The sequence below is a fragment of the Scomber scombrus genome, chromosome 21 (assembly GCF_963691925.1).
Source record: "Scomber scombrus chromosome 21, fScoSco1.1, whole genome shotgun sequence".
NCBI lineage: Eukaryota > Metazoa > Chordata > Actinopteri > Scombriformes > Scombridae > Scomber > Scomber scombrus.
This window is the reverse complement of record NC_084990.1, coordinates 10,411,162-10,435,742: the sequence shown is the minus strand read 5'-3', so window position 1 is coordinate 10,435,742 and position 24,581 is coordinate 10,411,162. Positions and strand designations below refer to the sequence as shown.

At 39.7% G+C, this 24,581-nt stretch overlaps 3 protein-coding genes across 4 annotated transcripts; 1 reads left to right on the top strand and 2 right to left on the bottom strand.

Moving 5' to 3' along the window:
* Nucleotides 1-1,220: 1,220 nt before the first annotated feature.
* med24 (mediator complex subunit 24) lies at nucleotides 1,221-12,246 on the top strand. 2 transcript variants are annotated; one of them, XM_062442190.1, is made up of 26 exons: nucleotides 1,221-1,306; nucleotides 1,634-1,764; nucleotides 1,873-1,955; nucleotides 2,051-2,089; nucleotides 2,173-2,246; nucleotides 2,611-2,834; nucleotides 3,261-3,372; nucleotides 3,513-3,663; nucleotides 3,814-3,927; nucleotides 4,195-4,248; nucleotides 4,421-4,503; nucleotides 4,654-4,740; nucleotides 5,068-5,167; nucleotides 6,146-6,288; nucleotides 6,475-6,512; nucleotides 6,625-6,707; nucleotides 6,828-7,006; nucleotides 7,503-7,602; nucleotides 7,981-8,156; nucleotides 8,323-8,587; nucleotides 8,976-9,157; nucleotides 9,258-9,351; nucleotides 9,556-9,655; nucleotides 10,460-10,540; nucleotides 11,349-11,497; nucleotides 11,958-12,246. In XM_062442190.1, the coding sequence occupies exons 2-26, from the start codon at nucleotides 1,635-1,637 to the stop codon at nucleotides 12,072-12,074; spliced, it is 2,958 nt and encodes a 985-aa protein (XP_062298174.1). In that variant the 5' UTR covers nucleotides 1,221-1,306; nucleotide 1,634; the 3' UTR covers nucleotides 12,075-12,246. The 2 variants fall into 2 exon arrangements, with proteins under 2 accessions (XP_062298174.1, XP_062298173.1); XM_062442189.1 differs by having other exon boundaries at nucleotides 5,056-5,167.
* Nucleotides 12,247-13,691: 1,445 nt separating this feature from the next.
* Nucleotides 13,692-20,943, bottom strand: LOC134003846 (uncharacterized). Its single transcript, XM_062443197.1, has 6 exons — nucleotides 20,677-20,943; nucleotides 19,738-19,747; nucleotides 15,297-15,481; nucleotides 14,214-14,321; nucleotides 13,981-14,121; nucleotides 13,692-13,883 (listed from the first exon to the last, which is right to left on the bottom strand). The coding sequence occupies exons 1-6, from the start codon at nucleotides 20,941-20,943 to the stop codon at nucleotides 13,692-13,694; spliced, it is 903 nt and encodes a 300-aa protein (XP_062299181.1).
* Nucleotides 20,944-22,855: 1,912 nt separating this feature from the next.
* Nucleotides 22,856-23,662, bottom strand: lrrc3ca (leucine rich repeat containing 3Ca). Its single transcript, XM_062442935.1, has one exon. The coding sequence runs from the start codon at nucleotides 23,645-23,647 to the stop codon at nucleotides 22,856-22,858; it is 792 nt and encodes a 263-aa protein (XP_062298919.1). The 5' UTR covers nucleotides 23,648-23,662.
* Nucleotides 23,663-24,581: the final 919 nt, after the last annotated feature.

Here is a 24,581-nt window from a genome sequence, read left to right as displayed (position 1 = left end):
CTCTAATGCAGCTCTCAGTGGAAGTCAACAGGGATAGGATCCTTCTCTCGAAATTCCCCTGCTCACAAACACATACACCTCACATCCCATCACCCCTCCATCCCTAGCCTACCTAGACTATGCCAGGACGCACGGATCATCTTTTGTTGTCTGGCATTGCTCTGTCCCAGGACGCAGACCCTGCTATAGCCAGGACAATGTCTCCAGTGTCAGGCAGAATGAATGTCTTTGTTGCCACAGACTCAATACGGGATCTTCCCACAATGAGTTGGTTGGTTTTGATATGGGAACAGTATCTCTTTTAAGGTGATGCAGAGCTGAGTGCAAAAGTGGAGAGACAGGAGACAGTTATTAAGGAAAGTCCACAGACCATGCCTGGAGACATTTTATTACTGTTTTAAAATAAATGTGGTGTGCAACAAATAAAGTTGTGAATAGTTAGAGAAGTACTTAGGATAATACTTTATTTTTGTTGTTGATGATCTCCTAATAAAGAAACCAACCCCAAATATTGCATTTCTCCACCTCTGACCCTTAAAATCATGTTTCTACTGTAACTGGCTGTTTTACATAGTAATATTTTACTTTTTTTTCGATGTCTAAGGTGCCACATAATAGTTAAACACCCCGGCCTGTTGAAAGAACTGAAATGAACACAAGGACAGATGAAACTGCAACGAGGCGAGGCAGTGAATCACACAACTGAATGGGGTGGTTACATAAGACAACAAAGCATGTACTCCACTGAATAGATAATTGACGAAGATTAAAATAAAAACAAAGTTATTTAGACTTTGAAATAACTCGCCCAGGTGTTCTTACGTGAAAATACAAAGTGATATTATTTCGTCTGGTCCTAGTTCAACTGACCACTAAGTTAGGTGCGTGCAATGGGTTTTCTCAGCCAAAATGCACGAATGTCAAGTTTGACAACTCATTTGAATTCCTCCAGCTGGTTAGTTTGGTGCTTTATTTTGAGCAACTGGGTTCAATGAGGAGTCAGTTTTATCTTACCTTTCCTTTCCATTCCTTTCTCTGACTTTACACACAAGCGTCAAGCTTTGATTTTCAACAGTGGAGAGCGACATCTCTCGGTGTTACTACGTCATCACGCCCATTTTACGCTGCCGTGTAGCAGCGGGTCCTCTTTCTAAACCAATCAGCTAAAGGAATACTGACATGTGACAAAATTAACCAATGAACGCTCATGACGTTTAGAGCAAAGATGTCGCCTCTTGCATTGTGAAGCTGAGGATCCGCTGTAAACAAATATCTTTTCTGCAGTGAAAAACACTGAGAACGTCAGGTAAGCTTCAACTTTAGAATAAGAAAACACAGTGTGACTGGATTTAGTTTTTTCTGTTGTTATTTTATGCATATTTGAACCCTTATATTCGACTATATCATAATACAGCGAGGAATGACACCGGCAGCTAACGGCTAACGACAGCCAGCATAATAATTGAAAACGTAAAGCAAGCTAGACTGTTTTTTATCGCATAGAAATGTTCCTTGAAATAGCTTTATAGTTGTGTTTTGGCTATTTTGCTGTTATTTCACACACGTGTGTGTGTGTGTGTGTGTGTGTGTGTGTGTGTGTGTGTGTGTGTGTGTGTGTGTGTGTGTGTACTAGGATGAAGGTGGTCAATTTGAAACAAGCCATTCTTCAGGCATGGAAGGAGCGTTGGACTGACTACCAGTGGGCAATTAATATAAAGAAAAACTTTCCAAAAGGAGCAACATGGGACTACCTTAACCTTGCAGGTCAGAGGACACATAGTTCATTTCTCCAGCCATCGTGTCAATAGTGTACTATTACACCAGTTGTGTTATATATAATGAGGCTCTACATGCTGTGTGTATATATTCCAGAGGCCCTGATGGAGCAGGCGATGATTGGCCCCTCTCCTAACCCCCTTATTTTGTCTTACCTCAAATATGCCATAAGTTCCCAGGTAAGAGAAAAAGCTGTGGTCTGAAAAAAAGGTCTGAGCAGTGTGTCCAACTGCAAGTTGTAAACATTATCTCCTCTCTCTCTCTCTCTCTTTAGATGGTGTCTTATTCCAGTGTGCTCACAGCTATCAGCAAGGTAAATATGTGATTGATGACAGTATTACGACAATATGCATTTATCATAAAATGTGACGTTTCATGAATGTTTTTTTTCGATAGTTTGATGATTTTTCTCGAGAGCTGTGTGTCAAGTCACTGTTGGAGATGATGGATATGTTCTGCCATCGTCTCAGGTATGTAAAAATTCTATTCCAGTTTTGGTTTCTAATATCATCATTTTCATACCCACACTCCAAATCCAAACCCGTACAATATCAGGAAAGATTATGATTTGCCCCTATCCACAACACTATTGCCCCTATTCTCTAACTTTTAACACTATCAAGAGCTGCAGATAGATGAACAAGTTTTGTTCTTTTAAAGAACTTTGATGTTTTAATATATTACTTACTCTTTTGATATGATCTTTTTTTATGTAGATTTATGTTTTGTTTAACTACTTGTCTGTAGTTTTTGGTCTGCAAAGAAATGTATTTTGTAAGTTTCTTCTCTTCTAAATTTAGTCTTACTCTCTGTATCTCATCTCTGACTATGAAGCTGTTACGGGAAAGCAGAGGAATGCATCGGGCTGTGTCGGGCTCTGCTTGGGGTGGTGGTGTGGCTGCTGCAGGGCTGTGCCTGGTACTGTGAGAGGCTGAGGGAACTGGGCCCATCACCCAGCACGGAGTCCATTCTGAGAGCCTGCCAGGAGAGGCTACACATTCTGATGTGCAGCACCAAAAACAGAGCCCTCGTCCACATCGCTCGGCTGGAGGATCAAGGTGTGTGTGTGTGTGTGTGTACACATCATATTGTGCACAATGCATAAAGGTTTTCACAGTATATCAGATAATTGATATATTCACACATATATGATGATAATTCTGCCCTTCCCAAATTCTTTTTTTCCCTTTTACAATGTTACCTCTTGTAAATAGTCAATCAGGAATTTGTAAATCATTTCTTTATTTGATTAGATTTAATTTCCCACATGTATTAGCAAGCAGCCATAAGAGAAGGTCTGATCACTTGTAATTAAGTGGCATAGAAAATGGTCAAATATGAACATTAGAAATTATCATAATGTCATTAAATTTGATACTAGAATGCTACCTAAACTTTAAATAATGCATTTTAGTCAAATGTTATTGTGCATGCTTATCATGAAGATGATGTCCTACAGTGTTTCTGTTGCTATTCATCCACAGGTTCCTGGAGCAATGTGGAGCAAGCAATGCTTAAAGTGACAGATGGCCTCAGCAGCGTGCCTAACCAGACTCTGAGGACTAAATTAGAGGAGAGCGTGTCATTGGTAAAAGGGTAAGGATTCCCTCTTCATTATGAGGCAGAGCTATCATGCCGTTTTGGCCTAATGCTGTTAAACTTAAGCGTGACAGTGTGTTGATTTAAAGACCATCACAATCAATCTGCCTTGTGCTAATTTTTCACTCTCTCCTCAGTATTCTCGTGATGCTGTCTGTGCAGAGTGACCCTCCAGTCCATGCCGCTTTCCCATCAGTCCATGCCTTCATAATGCTCGAAGGGACCATGAATTTGACAGGCGAGACGCAACCACTGGTGGAGCAGCTGATGATGATCAAAAGAATGCAGGTGAACCTTTAGCTGCAGAGAATTGTTATGCAAAGCTACCTTGGTGTTAAAATGTTTCCTAGTGCTCCTGTAACCTTATCATTAACTTACCATCACTTACCATCAGTGAAAGCACTTTGAATAGTTTTACATTTATTGTGTCCTCCACAGCAAATCCCTGCTCCTATTTTTGTGTTGGAGATATGGAAGGCCTGCTTCACCGGCCTCATCGAGTCACCAGAGGGCACAGAAGAGCTTAAATGGACTGCCTTCACATTCCTTAAGGTGCAGTTTATTTCTTTTATGAGTGTTGACTGTATTTTTGACTTTAAATTAAAGGTGAAAGTCAAAAAATAGTTGAGTGTCATAAACGGATTTAAGTCTGATATATAATTATCATGATCATAATCAAACATGATTAAATATTGCCTCTGTGAGCCACAGTATAGGTGCCACTGACAGAATGAAATTAACATTGTTGCCATCTTTGCACGTGCCGCCACTGCTCGGCCACACCTACAGAAATGTGTTTCTTTTTTTTCATTTTCCTAGATACCACAAGTTCTACTCCGACTAAAGAAGTATCCTCAGGGTGATAAAGGACAGGTAAAGCTATCCACTCACTGATTTCTTTCTAACAACTAAAGTCACTGATATTTAGTTAAGAGCAATTAGTACTGTCAAACATATCTGTCTAACATATAAATCAACTGTTTGTGTTTTTAAAATGTAATGAACCTTCACTATAACTTTGAACCATTGCAAATATATTTTACAGGACTTCATGGAGGATGTGAATATTGCGTTTCAGTACTTACTCAAGCTCACGCCACTGTTGGACAAAGCTGACCAAAGATGCAAGTAAGGGTGTTAAAATCTTGCTACAGACGTTTCAATGCCTGTTATTTCGTTCCTAGATAATATAGATAACAAAGACAGCTAGATTTCAGGTAAGGCAGCACCTTGATAATAAAAAAAACAAAACGTGTTTTCCTTTCCTCCTTCACATAGCTGTGACTGTCTTGGCATGCTGCTACAGGAGTGTAACAAGCTTGGCCTGCTGTCTGATTCAAATACGTCCACCCTCACATCAAAACGGTACACATTCTCCTTTCACAGTGAACATATATGATTGAGAACGTGTCAACTTAAGGGTTGTATCTAGAATCAAGTCCAGCAGTAGACCTTGTTTTCAGCATTCCTTCTCTTTTGTTTAAAATTATGATGAATTATTTTTTATTCACCATATTGACACAATATCCCACATTCCATATCTCCCTTTCCTCCTTGCCCTCTCTCTTTTTCTCTCTTTTTCTCTTTCTCCTTCTCCCTCTCTCTTTCTCCCTCTCCTTCTCCTCCGCCCCTCCCCTCTCCTCTACCTCCCCTCCCCCTCCCCTTGCACATTTGATTCAGGACCGAGGACAGGGAGTTCGCCCCAAGGCTAAAGACAGCAGAAAATGCCAACATCCAGCCTAATCCCGGTCTCATCCTGAGAGCTGAACCTACTGTCACCAATATCCTCAAGGTAATGCATCGTAATCTGATCTAAATAATATTACAGTGCTGCTGATCATTGGTCTGATCAGTACTAAGTAGTGCTCAGAAGGGGTTCGGAAATGCCAAAACGGTTTCAAAGAATGGGTACAGTGTAAAAAGCTGCAGTACTGTCTCTGTCAAGTTTTGCCTGGTGTTGTATCTTTTTCTTTATTCTTATTCTTCTTCTTTATTTCATATCTATTACTGCAACACATGAGTTTTCACCCATGTAACACTTGATAGGGAGATATTGTTGCATCTAGGAAACTGCATAGCTGAAGTGTCCTTAAACCTCTTAGAGCTCCATTCCTTCCTGCAACTAGAGCACCATGGCAACGAGAATCGCCTGCATGTGGCACACAAACACCTTGCTTGTTTTATTTATTCAAAACCTTTATATATATATTCTAGTATAACATGGTACACTGTGGTGTTTTTGTCTAATATGCAAATCCTACCTCCTTCAGTACTTCATTAGAAGCTCTGTGAATAATTGTTGGAATGCTGCAAATAGTGAAATATATGAGCTTACCACTCACTTTTCATTTCCTTTTTAACTTAATATTTTTAATTAATTTTGTACTGACTGACTGAATCGCACAAGAACTCGTGTGCATGTAACCTGTGTCTGTGCAAATAGAAATATAGTCTCTTAAATCTTGAATGTTTAAAGTTTCATGTCAAGACAAAATCAATAGTAACTGAAGAAGACAAAAGTTTTCTCACAAAACAATATTTTTATATGGGAGGGGAACTGTGGAAGATTCATATTGAGTTGCACATAATTGATCAAGATTTTATAAAATTTTACACAACCTGCCTTTAAAGACAAAAAAAAAAAAATTCACAGCATCCCAATAAAGTTGCCACAGAAAAAAAAAAATCATGTTCTCAAAGATCGCAGCACAGCAATGACTGCATCTTTTGTATAGAAAAATGAACATGTTTTTCCTTACTTGTTCATTAGACAGTAGATGCTGACCACTCTAAGTCTCCTGAGGGCCTTCTTGGGGTTCTCGGGCACATGTTGTCTGGAAAGAGCCTCGATCTGCTCCTGGCAGCAGCGGCTGCCACTGGGAAACTCAAATCCTTTGCCCGGAAGTTCATTAAGTGAGTAAATTGGATACAAGTGTAAAAAGAGACAAATTACTTTTATAACACCTAACTACTGTACCACCAATAAAAATGCATATTTTAAAGGGTGGCAAATTTCAGATGTTGCAATGTGTCATACTTGGAAATTCCAGTTGGCCTGTGAAGTGGATTTTTAACAGGGTTTTTTTTTCTTTTTTCTAGGCTTAATGAGTTCCCCAAGCACATCAGCGGCGAAGGATGTGAGTTCAAATACAAGAGTGATGTGTTCCAATGTGGGAATTTCTTTCTTCACTGACATACCCTCTGTTGACTCAGTTACTAACACTGCAGATTTTCCTCCTTTCCCTTCAGCCAAATCTGCATCAGTACGGGCCCTGCTTTTCGACATCTCCTTTCTCATGCTCTGCCACGTGGTGCAGACATATGGCTCTGAGGTCAGTACATGGGGATGTTAGGTTGCACATTAATGGGGTCTGTGTCATCTCTCTATTGTAGTCGGTTTAGCCTAATTGAGTGTATACAGTACATGGCAGACTTTTGTCTCCTCTGTCCAGGTGATCCTGTCAGACCCCAGTCCTTCAGGTGAGACGCCCTTCTTTGAAACATGGTTGCAGACGTGTATGCCTGAAGAGGGAAAGACTCTGAACCCAGACCACCCCTGCTTCAGACCCGAACCCGGCAAAGTAGAGAGCCTGGTGACCCTGCTCAACAACTCCTCAGAGATGAAGCTAGTGTGAGTTGCAGGCAAATCTCGTGTCAAGGGACTGGTTCTAGTTTTCCAAAATCATCCTTAGTCTACAACAATCTTAACCTTTCCATATGTCATTATGTTTCTAATCATTTCAGTTTTCACAGCCTCAGATACTTATTTGAATGTATACATTTACGTAAGTGCAGCGCTTTGACTCTATGCCTGAGATGACTGAGCTTCCTTCCCACGCACAAACCCACCATACAGGCACAGTATTCTAATCAAACCATGCTTTAAACGTCATTACCAGTATCTAATGGTATAATTTTGTGTTCAAATGTGGGTGCTTTTGATGTGCTTGATAATTCTGTTTTAATTCAGTAGGCTGAACACTTGATTAAGACTGCTTTCATTCCTATTTGCAAAGTACATGTTGCTAAGTCAGATGATCTACAACAAACTTGTGGCGCATAACATTTATTTGAGCAGCCACTCTCTAAAATGTGGACTTTCTTTTGTGGTTTATCTGCTCTCATAGTCAGGTTAAATGGCATGAAATCTGCCTCAGCACTCCAGCGGCTATCTTGGAGGTTCTGAATGCGTGGGAGAATGGTGTGCTATCTGTGGAAGCAGTACAGGTCTGTCCAGTCCTCATACTCTTCTTTTTTTCTTTTATCTTCCTGTAAATGGACCACATTCTGTTTCTTCTAAACGCCCCTACAGCTACGTATCTAAGTATTCTCATCCCTCCTTATTTCGTTGTTATTTCCATTCTTCAAGTGAGGATGTCACATCCTGTGGAAACTGAAGTACTTAACAACTTGCATCAGTGATAACTTCACAGAAACCCGTTGATGATCTCATTTTCCTATTCCATTCAAGTTTTCATATGAGGCAATATGCCAGGATGCTATATTAGTCGGAATCCTTTTCTTTTTATTTTACTCTAGCTTCCTCTAACAACATTCTTCCTTCCTCTTTTCTTGCTGTAATCCGTCATCTCTCTTCGAGTGTAGAAGATCACTGACAACATCAAGGGGAAGGTGTGTAGTATGGCGATCTGCGCTGTGGCCTGGCTGGTGGCCCACGTCAGGATGCTAGGGCGGGATGAGAGGGAGAAGCCCCAGACTATGATCCGACAACTTGTGACCCCACTGTACGGGGAGAATACCCTGCAGTTTTACAATGAACGGTACAAATAATTTACTTACACTACTACACTACTATACTTGATGAAAAGTATGTTTCAACCCAGTCTGCTGGACAGTCAGTTATTACATGAATTAACAATTACATCCACTACCCCCACCACCACCACCACCTACCCCCACCCCCTATCACACTTTTCCTTTCACCAGCGTTATAATTATGAGTTCCATCATGGAGCACATGTGTGCCGACGTCTTCCAACAAACTGCTGCGACTCTGCGTCCCCCAGTTGAGGGCCAGGAACCGATCCCCTACCGCAACCTGCTGCCGGCCAAGGAACCCATCCACACAGCCCTTAGCAAGCAGTTCCAGACAGTGCTGCGCAAAGGCTGGGTGGACAGCCGAGCCCTGCATCTGTTTGAGAGTCTTCTGAACATGGGAGGGGTCTTCTGGTTCACTAACAATTTGGTGAAGGTAGGCCGATATTGACCTATCACAGATATATTGGTATCTGTGAATATGTTGTCCGACATGTGCCTTTTTAGTTAGATAAGCAGCATTTCATGTATACTTGTAGTTTAATAAACTGTAAAATATCATGGCCTCCATTACATATCTTTGTCAAAAGTCATATCGATAACGGAATTTTTTTGCTCCCTAATATCAGTATTGGCATCAGCCCCTAAAATCCAGTATTGATCAGGCGCTAGTGCTAATAGAGCATGAGAAACAATACTACACTACAATATAATGGGAACAATAGTGAGACCACTCATCAAAACATTGCTCCATTGTACTTTTTTTTAAAGATGATGAAAGCTCAATCTTGTGGTATCAAAAAAAGCATTCTGTACTATTTCAGGAGCTGCTGAAGGAGACTCGACAGGAGTGGGCCAATCGAGTGGTGGAGTTGCTCTACAGTATCTTCTGCCTGGACACTCAGCAGATCACCCTCACCTTGCTGGGTACCATACTGCCCAACCTGCTCACAGACTCAGCCCACTGGCAAAGCCTGGCAGACCCACCTGGCAAAGCACTGGCCAAGTAAGAGAAGCTTCATACTTTGATGGTCGATGATGACCGTGAGAATGGGTTTTGTAGTTTGGAGTCGGGCGTTAACTTAACTCTTCTGATGACTCCTCAGGCTGTCTGTCTGGTGTGCACTCAGCTCTTACTCCTCTCACCACAAAGGCTTGTTCTCCGCTCATCAACGCAAAAGGCAGCGGGAAGATATTGAGGTAAAGCAGTCACACACAAGGCTGGGCGCAGTATGTATCACTTGTGACATTTTCAAGATAAGGAACCAACACGTTGAATTGTGTAAATACTATAATTAGATTTTTTTAAATAATTGACACTTAAAATAAATAAGTTGGTAATAAGTATTATTTAAATCATCTCTAAGACAATGTTGTCTAACACATTTGTATTGTTGGCTGCAGGACTATAGTAGCCTCTTTCCCTTGGATGACACTCAACCCTCTAAACTCATGCGTCTGCTCAGCTCCAATGAGGATGAGCCTGTAGCCCTTTCCAGTCCAGGTCAGTCTATAAATGTCCGGGTTTAATACACAGTTGTATTATGAAGTCTATGACCTTACAGCCATTTGTCTCAGTCTGAGCAGGGGGGTTATGTAAAATACCAGACGGTTTTCTGAAGTAAATCAACTTTCTGACATCATGTTACAAGCAAGTTGCTTCTGGTAAGCCCTTCATGCTAAATTAGAAGAGCATGAATGAGCTTGTAAATCAGCCTCTCTCACCTTTTAAAAGACAAGTGAGTGGCAGTATCTTGCCCGTCAGCAGGCTGTAACTTGAGCACTGCAGTTTTTACTTGTAACAATTCAACAACAGCAGGGAGACTGACAGCAATAGAGGTTTTGTATGGTGGTTATGCACAACTACTTTTATCATCCAACCAATCTTACAGATGTAAAGAGCGTTGAGGTTATCGACTTTAGGAATTTTTATTTATTTAGTGGTTTCTACAGTCAAAAAAAATTCTTCAGCATGACATGAAAAAATGACTTTGTTTGGTGTCACCAATATGGAAACAAGACAAGTCATTTAGAAACTGATCCATCATCAAATTCACTTGAAAAAATATGGTGATTTCAACAGTTACCATTACTCCGCATGTAGTGATTAAGTAGAAGTTATTTTAGAAACAAAGGAAGGAGATCATGTCAGGCGGTAAAGGGGTTTCACAACCTTAGCTCGAAATTCCATTTGTCAAACACCAACACAATATAACCTCAGCTTGGCTGTTGACATTTATTTGTTTTGTGTATGTTTTTTTTTCTTTCCCCAATTGACAAATTAAAATGACATCATGTTTTCTCAAAGGAGACCGATCAATGAGCAGCTCCCTCTCTGCCTCCCAGCTTCACACTGTCAACATGAGGGACCCTCTTAACCGAGTCCTGGGTGAGATATCCATCCATCTTCCGTTTACCTCCTGCACAAAGAAATGAATCACATCCCTGGCTTGTGAAACAAAGAACATGTGTCTTACTTTCTATGCCTCCCTTGCTGCCTCCTTAATGAAATACTTAAGGATATAGACAGGAGACAAATTAAAGGATAAACATGAGTAAATTAGTTCAGACGTAACACATCAGAATCAGAATATTTTTATTGTCATTGCACAAGTACAATGAAATTGGGGGTTTAAGCTCTCAAATGCAGATTCATACATTGTTTGCTGCATATGAGAATAATCTGAATCATACACCATGACCTTCACAGTCACTAGATCTCAAATTGATAATCTGTGGGAGATTTTAGACAGCTGTGTTTGACAGTGGCCATTTACCAAAACCAAAGTCTTTTGAAGAATAGTGTTCATCCCTCCACTAGAGTTCAAGAAACTCAGAAAATCTATGTCAGAGAGCACTGAAGCTGTTTACCTTGTGGCTCTCTAAGAAACTTTTTGTTTTTTCCTTTAATTTGTCACCCAAGAACATTTAACATACTTTATAGTTAGTGTAACTGTTAAGAAAGTGCTTTTATTATCAAAGTCAAACCAGTGTAGACACTTCCAAGCTATCAAACATGAAAACAAAGTTTCAAATGTAGTTGAATGGAAGTGGTCAAGTGGTTCTGAGAGTATTGCAGAAACTGCTGTTGCATAACTGTTGTGTTATTCAGGGAGTTGGTGCAATTTGCTGAGTCTGGTTTGCCATTTGAAACATTTGACAACTGCTCAACATCCACCTTTTTCTCATCTCCCCAGCCAACCTTTTCCTCCTCATTTCCTCCATCCTTGGCTCCAAGATGGCAGGACCTCACACCCAGTTCGTACAGAGCTTCATGGAGGAGTGTGTCGATTGCCTGGAGCAGGGAAGTCGTGGAAGCATTCTGCAGTTCATGCCCTTTACAATGGTGAGTAATGAGTAAGGAGTGAAGGTGGTGATAATGAAGCATGGGGTGTGGATGTTACATCAGACATTGCAATGGGTTTGGAAATCTTTCCCAAACTCAGTGTTTCTTCTGAAGGTATTTTTAAAGATTGATCACTTTAGTGAAGAGGGATAAAACTGTGAGAAAGACTAGAATTCAGTGGGAAGGGTTTTGAGTCATGCTGTGCTTTGTGTGTATGCACCGGGTTAAGAAAAGAATAGCAGTTGAATAAACTGGTTTAGGGGCACAAAATTGAGTGTTCAGTGTTCAAATGTGCTTTTAGTACTTCAGTACATTCACCATGCAAAGAAGGAAGTTGCCCTGAAAACCAGATCAAGGGTCAAACACCCTCTGAAAAGCAATGACGAGGTGCTTTTTTGTGTGCATGCCTTGTGCAACACTGTTGACTGACAAATAAAGATGTCTACTTCTGTGCATCCAGGTCTCTGAGTTGGTGAAGCTGCCTGCTTTGGCCAAACCTAAAGTGGTCCTGGCTATCACTGACCTGACTCTGCCGCTGGGGAGGAGAGTAGCTGCCAAAGCCATCTCTGCCTTGTAAAACTGAGTTTAAATTTACATCTGTACCAAATTAGCCCCCTGTTTTCCCAGTCACTCAGTACTGGATCATCCATTCTGTTGGCAAATAACATTTTTATGATCATGTCTCTGTAAAGACTGTTTTTTATGTCCTTTTTCACTGTTAAAAAAATGTGTAAATAATTTTTAGAATTAAAAAAAAAAAAAAAAAAAAAAGATGAATATTGTCTGTTTCCTCCTGCCAGTATTTACGCATTTGAATTGAGTTTCAGTTATTGTATGTGGAAGATTATTTTATGGTTTCATCTCATTTGGAAGTTACAATAACATGACATCAGATTACTGCAATGATTAATCCAGAGTGAGGTGCATTGTCACATGTTAACAAGGCTACCACATGACAATACGTACAAGGGGTTTTGGACCATCCTCTTACGCTTGTGATCATCAGTCAGTCATCCGCCACTTACAACACTTCCTCCTTCCAACACTTCAAGGAAAATCTGTCTGGTAGTAGTATGGCAGAAATTATACACAAGCCCCCATTTCACTTTTAGTTGCACTTCTCTGTTGCAGTGGATAGAATAGATTCACCAGAATTTTAGGAATCAACAGTTCCAATATAGACGTTATAACGTCATAAGTTAGTGCCTGATGTGTCAAGTGTGTATTATAATTGTCAAACAGGAACAAATTCCTTTCAAGGAACATTTTTTTTAATTTAAACTCTATTTGTATAATACTTTTCATACATGGCTATGTAAGACAAAGTACTTTTACATAGTTAAAATCAACCAAACAAGATAAAACAAACAAAAAGACAATAAAAATATAAGATATAAAATTTGGAAAACAATCAGGAAATAAAAAAGACAGTCCAAGTAGTAAAACAGGCTAAGACATTTTTTAAAAAGACATTAATAAATAAAATAAAGTTTAATTAAAGCTCAAATTAAAAAGGTAGCCTCGTAAATTTGCTTTTAAAAATATCAACACTCTGCAACCCTCTTGTGCAGTGAACAAAAAGCTATTGGTGTTAAAAAAAAAAAAAGATTCATACAAAAATATTCATTTTAATTGTAAAATTATTTAAAAAAAATGTAGCATGGTTACTTTTTAATGGGTACACTTGTGTGTTTTAACTAGAAACATTTATATTTAAGCTGTCCCCAAAATCTTCCAGGTTTTTCATCTTCATTATGAAGTAGAGTTTCTAACCAGCAAGCTTACTTGAAACTATACTATACTAAACAGCATAATAAATAAATAAATACCACAGTAAAAAAACAAAACAGCAGTATAATTTCAGTATAATACTTTTGCATGGGAGCCTAAATTAGACGGATCTCTCTAGAGTATAAAATGCACATGGCTTGCTCCACTATAACAATTCTAAGTATAGTTTTTGGCTTATTTAATATTGTGGACAGGTATTGCTTCTTTTAAATAAAAAATAAACTTCCAAAATAAATATTTAATTTGTGAATAAATTAATAAATATAAATCATTTACAAAAATAAAACATCTCTTAACACATAAATAATATATATTTTAAAATAAATACCACAGTAAAAAGAACGGCTGTATAATGTACACTTTTGCATGGAGGCCAAAATGAGACAAATTTCAGCACCTATTGTCAGCTCTCAGTTTCCTCTTCGTTGCTCTGGTCAACACTCCTGAGATGGCGGACCATGTCCTGCCCAAAGGACTGCAGCTGCACCAGAGTCAGGTGTGCTGCCACCTGAACCTCATATTCCCCTGGGAGACGTAAGGCCACAGGGGTTGGAGTCGGCTGAGCCACAGTCTCTGTTTGGAGCATCTTCAGCATCTGCAAGGTGTACAAAAAAACACATCATGAAGGTGCTAAAAAAAAAAAAGAAGGAAATATTTAACAGAACAGACTGATTTCAAAGTGTTTCTGCTACCTTATTGATCTGCATGCTGAGGTCTCTGATATCAGCTGTCAGTTCAGTCACTCTCTCTTTATTCTCCAGCCGAGGAGAGATGGAGCTCAGCAGGTCCCGGTGTAGCTGAAGACCCTCAGACATCCGTTTCAAACTGGTGTCCTATGAGGGAAAGAACACCAACAGATCAGTCGTGTTGTCTAACTTAAGCTTGCGTGCACTTTATGAACTGATTCCCCCAGAATGATGCTTACCAAAGAAAAGTTTTCTGACACAACTCTGAGTACAGGAGGAGACAGGATGCCAATGTTGGATGCCATTATCCCAAGCTTTGCATTTTCTGAGGAATTGAGTTGCAGGGTCTGTAGTGAAGACATAATATAAAGATGTTATGGATAGATTGCAACTTTAAATGCAAGAGGAAACGTGTTGGCTTCATATGATCATGTAGGCCTTGAATGCTAAGTGTTCAATCCAGAAAATCAAAAAGAATGCAAGATTTCAAAAGATCTAAGGCTGGAAATAAAACTACAGACTCAGTTCATTAGTTTTCACTTCGTTACTGCTTTAAACTCAATGAATACTAGTGCTATAACACCTACTGCAAGTACTGCGATTACTGTAACTGCTAACTGATAATAATCAGTGGAGAGATGTAACTAAATACATTTACTCAAGAATCATTTTAAAGTATTTCCTTGAATATTTCAATCAACTGCTACCTGATACTTTTATTCCACTACTTTTATTTCACAGCTATAGTTTGCCAACTAGTTGGTAAGTAAAAGAATATGATTGGTATGTGATTTGCATTGTTATAAGTAGATTAATAGTGTAAAGTGTAAATGTAAGTATCAATCTACCTTGACAACATTAAAATGCTGCCCACGTGTATATGTCAATGAATCAATATTCTAATAATTTGATACAATAATGATACATGTCACACTCTAAATTGTTACATTTTACATAATGATAATACTTTTGATACTTTAAGTACATTGAGCTGAAAATACTTTTATTTACATAAGTAAATTGACTGTAGCACTTTTACTTGTATGTTTTCATTATGGTACTGCTCTTTTACTTAAGATCTGAGTACTTCTTCCACCACTGTTAATAATTCATCACTTTTTTTTCTTTGCTCCATTTGCGATAAATGTGCATATTTCAGACATGAACTCACAAAGGAGGCTTTTATCAGAGGCACAATACTGATTCTATGCAGTCTAAAGAGGCCTTTATACGGTCTCAGACTCTTCACAGGCAGCACCCTCTACGCTCTGTCTAAATCAATTATAAATATATGGCAAGGATATGTCTATACTGTATCTCACCTCTGTGTGAATGCAGGATTTGTGCGTCTTGGGGATGGAGAGCAGGATCTTTTCTGTTAAACTGCGGCTTCTGTGCACAATTTCCTGAAATTTCGGATCCGCAACAAGTGCGCTCTGTCCGCCGTGGAGCTCCGGAAGAGGAGCGCTGTGGACGAGGTCGCTCATGTAGTAGGGGAAAGCGAAAACTGCAAGAGGAGAGAAATCAGAAAGAGTCGGCACCGCGGCAGCATCAACACAAATTTCTCCCTACAGCTGCATCCAACACAGTGCCGCTGACTGTATTTATGCGCGGATGGGCGAGGAAGACACCAGCAGAACAAAGCCACGCTATTTAATCTGCTGCTCCTCTGTGCTGCAGCACTGCGTATGCCCCCCTCCTTCTCCTCTGAGGCTAAAATAGCATGATGAGTTGACAATATTCTCTGTAATATGACGCCTAAGCCAAAAGTAATTGCAGGAGTTAAATATAAATGAATCTGACAGTTTGAGCAGATGTATAATAATTAAAAATAGCTGCAAATTCTATAAATGGCACCGAAAGTTATAATAAATACATACAATAATCCTTCATAAAAAATCAGGTCCAGGTCATTTAGTTTCAAGTTTGTAATAATACCAACTTTAAATGCTGATTAGATAATAATGAAACTGATCCTGAGCAGCACAGAGAGTGTCTGTTATGCCAGGACATGTTCAGCCTACATGAAAAAAGTTGCCTCACTACTCACCAATCAGGATGTACATGGCCTGTGTGGAATTGACCTCAAATGAACACTATCCATGATTGATTGAGTACACTAACGTTTATATATATAGTGCCCATTTCCTGGGTTTCCCCAAAATGAGGACATCTGAAAGATGTCTCATAATGAGTGTTTCCTGTGTGTTTCTAATAATTTCACATATTTATATTCAGAGCCCTGTGCATTTTAAAAGCCTAACTGACTTGAATATTCAATTGTTACAATTATAATGATACAATGTATTTAGCCCAAACAACATAATTATATAATTTAACAATTTGGGTTACAAAATAATTAAAAAAAATATTTAAAAATAATAACCATCTTTCCAACAAAATCCACCACAAATGACTTAAAGTCAATTTCTCTCTCCCCGTTTCCTGACAGTCTCTCTGCCAGTTACTATATAAATAAAGGCAAAAAAGCCCAAAAATAAATCTTTAAAAAATAAAATAAAATAGTGAAACAAAGAAGCTATTGCAATTAATAACAATACAAAAGTGACATAGGTTACAGAGATATAAGATTTCAGAGCAAACACTGGAAAATTAAATTGGTGAAAGTACAATTTATATGACTCTATATCAATTTTTTTTATATTATGCAATGACTTTTTCCATCTAAATGTCCCATGTAACACAATTCAAGACTTTTCAGGAAACACAGTAGTTTGAGTATGAGTTATGCCAGTTGCATAAATCTCAAATTTCACACATAGAGAGCAAGAGAGGGGAACTTGAAATTGAAAGTTCTTACGAAATTATGTTTTGTTTCGTTTTTTGCTTTGTTTTTACAAAACTGCAACAGCACCTAAATCAAAAATCACAGTCATTGTATGACTCATTTTGTAACACAAATCCAATGCCATCCAGTATCGAGCTGCTGTTAGTTTTCAGAAAAGGAAAAGAGCAAAGAAAAGAAATCTGTAAAGAGAAAACAGGGTAAATTTACTCAGCTTTGTGAAATTAATCAAACTCCTAAATCTGAAATTTGTCATGCTAAATTAACAAGAACATTCCCTTTAAAGTAGCAGAGAGGCTTCACATCGGTTAAGGTTTGATCTTACGTGAAGGGGTGGGTGTCTTTGGTGGGTCTTTGGTGCTCAGTGATTCAGGGACATTGATTCAGGAACAGTGACACTGCCTAAAATGTAAAGATAATACTTTACATTTTAGGCAGTGAAAAGACTTGAGTGCCATCTGGTGGACAAAAAGTGGGAAGCTTGTATCTCAGTCACAAACCTCTCAAAGTTGACAGTGCAATAAAAAATGATAATACTATGAACTACTTAAAACGATGATATAACTCTAATCCATATGAAAAAATTCTCAGTCCATCTCTGCATTAAAGCTCCTCTTATGATTTTATCATCTCGGTTTATCCATTAAAATCCATGTTGCAAAATTCCAAACACATGTGCTGAGAGTTGTGTAATCACCTCATAAATCAGCCCTGTGCCTCCATTGTAGCAGATCGCTTTGCTTCATGCTCTGACACGGGGCCCCTTGATCAGCCAGTGTAGCTATGTTACATCTGGCCATGCTTGATAGGCTGTGAAGTGAAGCCGTCAAATTTGATCCCCGAAATCCACACTGGCCTGATCTCCAATCAATCCTGCACATGAAAGGAGGGCATTATTCACTGCTGAGGCTTCGCTCTGTGGCCCCGTCAGTGACCCAGTTGGAAACATTATTTGGTTGTAACAGTGGAACAATGTGGTATAGCTCACATTTGGCCGTGCAGGGAAAGACTGCACAATAAAGTCCTGCCTTTTTAACCCTTAAACATATGAATACTAATGCTTTATTTGATCCGTAAGTGTCACCTTTCTATCTGCTTTATCTGTTATAACTTTTCACTGCAGATGCCATTACATTAAATGGAAATAGTATGATGTGCTGGTAATCTGTGAAAGCTTTGAGGCATTGACAGGAATTTAAAATAAGGTTCTGTGGAGATGAACAATGCTTGGCTCTTCAATAGGCCTTTAAAAGATGGACCCAAGGATCAATCTGGCAGGATTCAAGAGGTGAAGAGGGGGATTTGGCATGCATCCACTCAGTAAATAGAGAGGGGTTTTACATTCAATCCTCACTTCTTAAATCAATCATTTTTGTGTTGAATAGCTACTTTTTCAACCTGTAGTACACATCAGGAAGCCATGAAAGGATCCAGAGAGGCCAAAGATTGCCATGAAATGACCAAGTAATTTGACATACAAAGCAAAGAGAAAGGGTTTTAGGGGTAATTGCTCCTGATAATGATCATTTTGATGAAAGATTTAAATATTGAATACTTCCTTCCACATATGTCAGCCTTCTGGTGCTGACATATGTGTTCCTACATGACTAACACCATTTCCTATTGACTCATTTCTGAGAAATTGCATGAACATATGTTATTCTAATTACAAAGAAAAGGGGGAAAGTTTGTGATAAAATGCACTGATATTCTTGCGTCAGACCAAGAGTTGTTTAGGTCAAAGCTGATATCACTAATCCACCAGGACAACCAGCCTGTTTATATCTCTTTTCAAAGTTTTAATGACAAATTATCTCATGTGATTCCACATTTGGTGAGAGGAATGCTGAGCTGTGCAGAGTTAAGAATTGCAAAACTTGTTTTACATTAGATTGCTAGCCAAGTGTACGGGAAGTCAAAGCTCAACTGGGAGGATGCGTGTTGAAACTGTAGTGAAACTGTAGTGAAACAAATTGGATTCAGAGGAAGGAGATAGAAGCGGATTTTTCTCTGGAAATGATTTCACAGCAAACATGACCATGACTTGGCATTCCATAAAAATTTCACACACAAGTTTTCCATGTTACCTGTTTGCCTTTATACAGCAGATAACAAGACCTGTTTTTTTCTAGTCAATGGACTTCCCTTAATGTATAATAGAAAATATAGTGAAAAACATACGTAATACGCAGTTTACCAGTCACATGATGACTGCATCAACAGAGAAAAGTTTATATATCGAAATACTTTGCAACAGTTATACTTAGAAATCATTAAACCTGATATCACTCATGTTTAAACTGTTGATATAATATGCAAAGCATTAGCTATGCACAGTATATAGATTACACCCATCAAACTCACTGACATGTCCGTATTACAATTTTAATATTTATTTATGATGTAATAGTTGTTAATGTAACGATTTTGACATTACAGTATATGGGACATATGTACTCATATATGAGGATTTGTGCCTAATCTGATGTTGATATGATGATAATCAGTCTTAAAACTGAATATACTGTTACAAAGATCAGCACTCTGATGCCTTTATGATAAAATATGACTGTTTTCTGCATCCACTTTGTGTTTTTGGTTCTGTATAGTTCAAGTGAGTACTGTGTGTTTTTACTGATGCACATAAGTACATCTAGGGTTGACTGTCTTACAGGTATGTAAGCATATTTCACCAATGAATGCTAATTTTGATTTGTAAACATGAAGATAAAGGGATTTCCCCCTCACACTTCCATGAATTCCACAACAGAGGGAGCTGTGTTACTCAAAATGAGCAGTCTATTCTCCCCACACAGCTGTAATCATCTATCTTTCATCTCCAGATGACCACCCCCGTAGGAAACCTGAAAACGAGGCCATCTCAGAGTATTGAGACTCACCCAAAGGGTGGTGTCCTTGTCACTCTCCTTAGATGCAGTAACTTAGGTGCCACTTACCTTTTTTTGGCTACAAGAGAAAATCAGCAGGTGCCCACACAAGCCCTCACTGGAAACATTTTCACCTGCAACCCAACCCCAAACTGGGCTGCGCTCTGTGGGATTGGATGCGTCACCCTATCCCCCACTTTGTGTCCCATTACCCAGCAGTTGTAATGCTCACACCAGTGTAACGTGTCTAAGGTAGCAGGCGGGGCAAGCTGAGCTGGCCTGAAATTTAAATTAACCTCAGTGACATTTATGTGTGCTAGAGAACAGAGGTATTACATTACCAGTACCCTCACTCTATGCATGGACACACTCACCCCTGTCGTACATAGAGGTTAACAAAAGAATGCACACACTCACATACATTAGTTGAAAGAAATACAGAGACCAAACATGTCCATTACTTTTATGTTTATCTCCTCCTGAGCCTTAACAGTGGCTGGTCTAAATGCGTGAGTCTGTTATCACAGGAGAGAGGGAAGGAGGGAGCTGTGTGTGTGGCAGGAAATGTCAAAGAGAGAGGCTTACCATCTATTTTTCAGTACTGTTGAACCTCCTGTTCGTCACAGGAGGCTGTACCTGGGCGTCCTTAAGATTAACTCTGTCAAGATCAATATCATTGTTTTCTGTAAAACAAACTCAGCCTATTAATAGAAACCATGGAGCATGGAAACTGTTAAGCAGATAGCAAAAAAAGTAACAAAAAAAGGACATGTCTAGCACAAACAACCAATTATAAATTTCGAGAACAGTGAAAATAAATGAATAATCAGATTAATAGTGAACCTACACACTGCTGATGGTTTTCTTAAAGAAGTACTTTGATATAAATGAAGAAATGTATTTGCTTTCTTACCGAGAGTTAGGAGACAAGATTAATACCACTATCAGAGAGAGTGGTATCGATCTTATCATCTAACTCTTGGCAAGAAAGTGAATAAGCACATTTACCAAAATGTCTTTTAAAAGACTGGGGCGTTTCCTTTGGGAAACAGGCAGTCTGAGGTTGAGGTGAAACTGTCTTTGGCTGTCATTGTGAGTCCTCTGGACCCTCACGGCACCCAAAGGGTATTTGGACAGCCCTTCACCCAAGCAGCCAGGCAGCAGAGAGGGGGGCAGCTGATCCCCCATGGCATCCTCTCTTAATTTCTCCTCGAGAACTGGGTCACACAAGATGATGGGTGCATTCCCATACAAGTGGTTTTTTTTCATGGCCATCATACATGATTTATTGTCTTGTTCTGCTCTGGAGGCATATGTGTGTCTGACATAGGGATACCCTTGTTGACAAATAATTTCCCACATCTTAAACATCAAATTTCATTATTCAGTGCTGCACTGGGTTATTCTTACCTTGCTCTGTGAAAAAGGCAACAGCTCATCTTTAGAGTGCAAAGTCTCCTCTCAAACAAATTTCCTTTTTGGGGTGTCAGTTAGTACTGCTGATTTAATCAGAATAGATACAAATGCATTGTCCTCTTTGCCACAGTCTGGTGAAATAGGAGATCCACATCCCTGACAGCTCTTTTAAATGGACCAGCAGGTCATGGCCCCATAAATGTTATTTGGAAAACCCAAGGGAGTGACCGCATCAGACAATATGGCTCCCAAGGGCACCCTGGGTGCTTATTAAAGGCTTGAGAGAGAATGAAAAACAGCACAGAGGGAGAGACTCTGTCTAGATTACCAGGTGTGATCATGAAGGTTTCCTGTGTTGCCTCTGAGTGTAGAAGGGAGAGTAATGAGTGTTTGCTGAGGGCTTTTCCTACCAGAATATAAAGAACTCATCCCCGTTTCCTTGTCTCTTTTCATTTCATGACAGCTGAACTGTGGTACCTTTTAATTCTCTGCTTCTCTAATCAACCTTTTCTGACAATGAGACAATATTGCTTACAAGGTTATTGGCTTGTGACTAAGGACTAGCATTTCAACATTGGCATATTATGTTGAGGAGTAATTCCAGAGGTGTGGTGTGTTTCTGATATCAGATAGGCAATGACTGTCACACCTTTTACAGTTTGCTCCTATTTGGTGGCAAACACTCAAATTGTCCTTCACCACTGGTTGACAATGAGTTTTCGGCTCGTTCCCTCCTCACCAAGCCTACATCCTCCCACGTTCTTTCATTTACTAAGTCGACTACAATTTTAGATCGCCTGACATGGAGAGACACATCAGGAAACTTGCAAATTAAAAGAAAATTATAAGTCTCTTCATGGACAATGTGGATTACTGAGATGTGTTGTATAGATTATTCAGAAGTCCCTTTTTTCATACCTTTGTGAGAAAAATCAGCTGTATACAGCAGAAAACCTCCACAGTCAAACAGTCCTAATATCCAAAAGCCAGCTTGGAGGTCTGCGGTTCTCATCAGTATGGAACTGTGGTACAGAAGCTATTAAACACATCACAGAATAACTGATGAGTCCTTCATCACACAGCGATCTGATACATCTGCAGTGAGCTACGCATGCATCTGCTTAAGAGTGATTCAAATTTGAAATACTGTACGTCTTTTCATTTCTGGTGTGATAGCTGACTTGCTTTGGTGGAAGCATGTGGCATTGATTCTAATATAATATCTCAACAAGCAAAAAGAGAAATCCACAAACAGCTATGTTATTGTAAAACATAATTTTACTGATAATACACTGATGAATACCGTAAAGAGGATTTTAAGTGAAAAGGGTTGTACATGAATTGAAGTAATAGAGTTCCTAACATTAGCGTTACTTATTCCGCTGCTCATATTGCTCTTTGATGTTGCCTCCTGAATAATATGTGTCAGAGAGGTGCATCAAGGGGCATGCACCACTGGGTAAATTCCATTTATATCCCATATTTGGAGTTAACCAAAAACATGCCAGTGCTTTCAGTCCCTTAGCGCACAGACTAGGCCATCAACTCAGCCAGCAAAAACTCCTAATGGTCCAGCTTATAGATGAATAATTAATCTGGGCAAGGTTGTATTGGCCTGTTTTTCTTGTGTAGGTACATGTCTTGTAGCCCACCTTGGCTCCATTACAACAGCTGGGCAGAACTGTCTACAACTTATGAATGTAGTTGCAAGTTGTAACTCCATCTGGTTTGGGATGGTTACCACTTCAGGTGGGGTGTAGTTCCATCAGCCCTATACCACAGTACTAATGGTAGAAGACTCCTCTGACTTGCCCTGTTTGCTGGGCAACGACTTGAGATACTCTAGGTGTCTGCGGGCATCCTCCTGATTAGCTCTGACATAATAGACCAGGTAGGAGATGACCATGGTGAACCAGCCAAACATGACGACCAGCATGGCCACATCTGTAGTCCTCTTCATCACCACACATAGATCTACATCTGGCACCAACAGGAAGGCAAGACCTTGAACACCTTTTTCCTCTGGATCTGAAGTCTGGCACACAATGCCTGTCAATGACGTAGGCTCCAGGCCCACGCGAGGCATGGCCATCTGTAAGTTGCAGTCACAATGCCAAGGATTGTTTGTTAAGTTGGCGCGAGCCTGCAGGCCCTCAAAGGACTCAGGGTTAAAATTGACTAACTTGTTAGAAGAAAGGTCTAGGAACTGTAGTGAGCCCAGGCCTCTGAATGCCCCTGGTTCCAGCTGACTTAATTCATTGTGTGATAGATCCAGTTCAACCAGGTGGGGCAAACCTGAAAAAGCATTAGCTGGGACTGTAGTAAATTGGTTGAAGTCCAGGTAGACACGTCGGGTGTCATTGGGGATGTCCTTGGGGATCTCTGTGAGCTGCAGATTACTGCAGCGCACTGTCTTGTCGCCACTCTCGCTCCCAGAGCAATAGCAGTTCTTGGAGCAACTGGTGGCAGCATGGTGGAAGCAAAAGGTCATTAGCACCAGGCTGTGCAGCAGCAAACACATGACCACTGAGTGTCGCAATAGCCAGTCTGCCAACAGGGACATTGTGGGATATGGGCATGCTCCAAGGAGGACCACCTGGATGAAGGGGCTGAAGTACAAGTCAACCTCCCCAGTAGCTGTTGAGCCTGTAACAGAAAAAACAAAAACACAAAAACATATTAGGAGTTGTGGGAACACAGCCATTTTGGGGAAAAAAGAGTAAAAAGATAATTGAAAAATACTTCCTCTACATAAAACATGATTCCTTAAACGCCACCATGTTATTTCACACACAAATGGGGGGTATAGTAGCTTGTCTAATTGCAGTGAGGAGGCAGCGGGAATGCTACATGCTCATTTCAGCATGCTGGTGGCCAGAAACAACTGCACTTCTGTTGTATTTCTAGGAAAGTCTAAGGATCAAACATTCCCTTCATACCACCACAATAAACAAGCTAAGAAAATCCTTTGGTGTCACTTCGCCTCTTTTATAATTGACATCCCTGCAGTGCAGGGCTATTTCAGTACACAGAGACTGGCATTAACATAGTGATGTGACACCAAGAGGCACAAATGTTCTGAACAAAGCCTACTGGGCTTTAAAAACCAACTAGATTTGATATAGTTTTATATAATGTTTCCAGTTCTTTCCTTAACTATATCTACCATTCGAATTCTAGAAAGTGACCATTGTAACTTTCCTAGATTGGTGTCTGTCAAGCTATGTTGTCGCTAGTCCATAAGGTCAATTAGTCAGCAGTGCAAGTAACACAGGTAGCCAAGGTAAAATTACACTTTATATTTTGTATGTAAGCCTTTGGAAAAAGCAGGTCTACCCACCTTAACACACTTCATTAATAGCTGATCAGGGCTACCTCCTATCCTGTTACTAATCCTCTTAAGGAAAAACTTCTTAAGTCAGTGTAGCATCAGTGTTGGCCACCCAATCCTTTTGTTGGGGTAAATGCTAATGCTACAAACAGCGCCAAGGCCAACA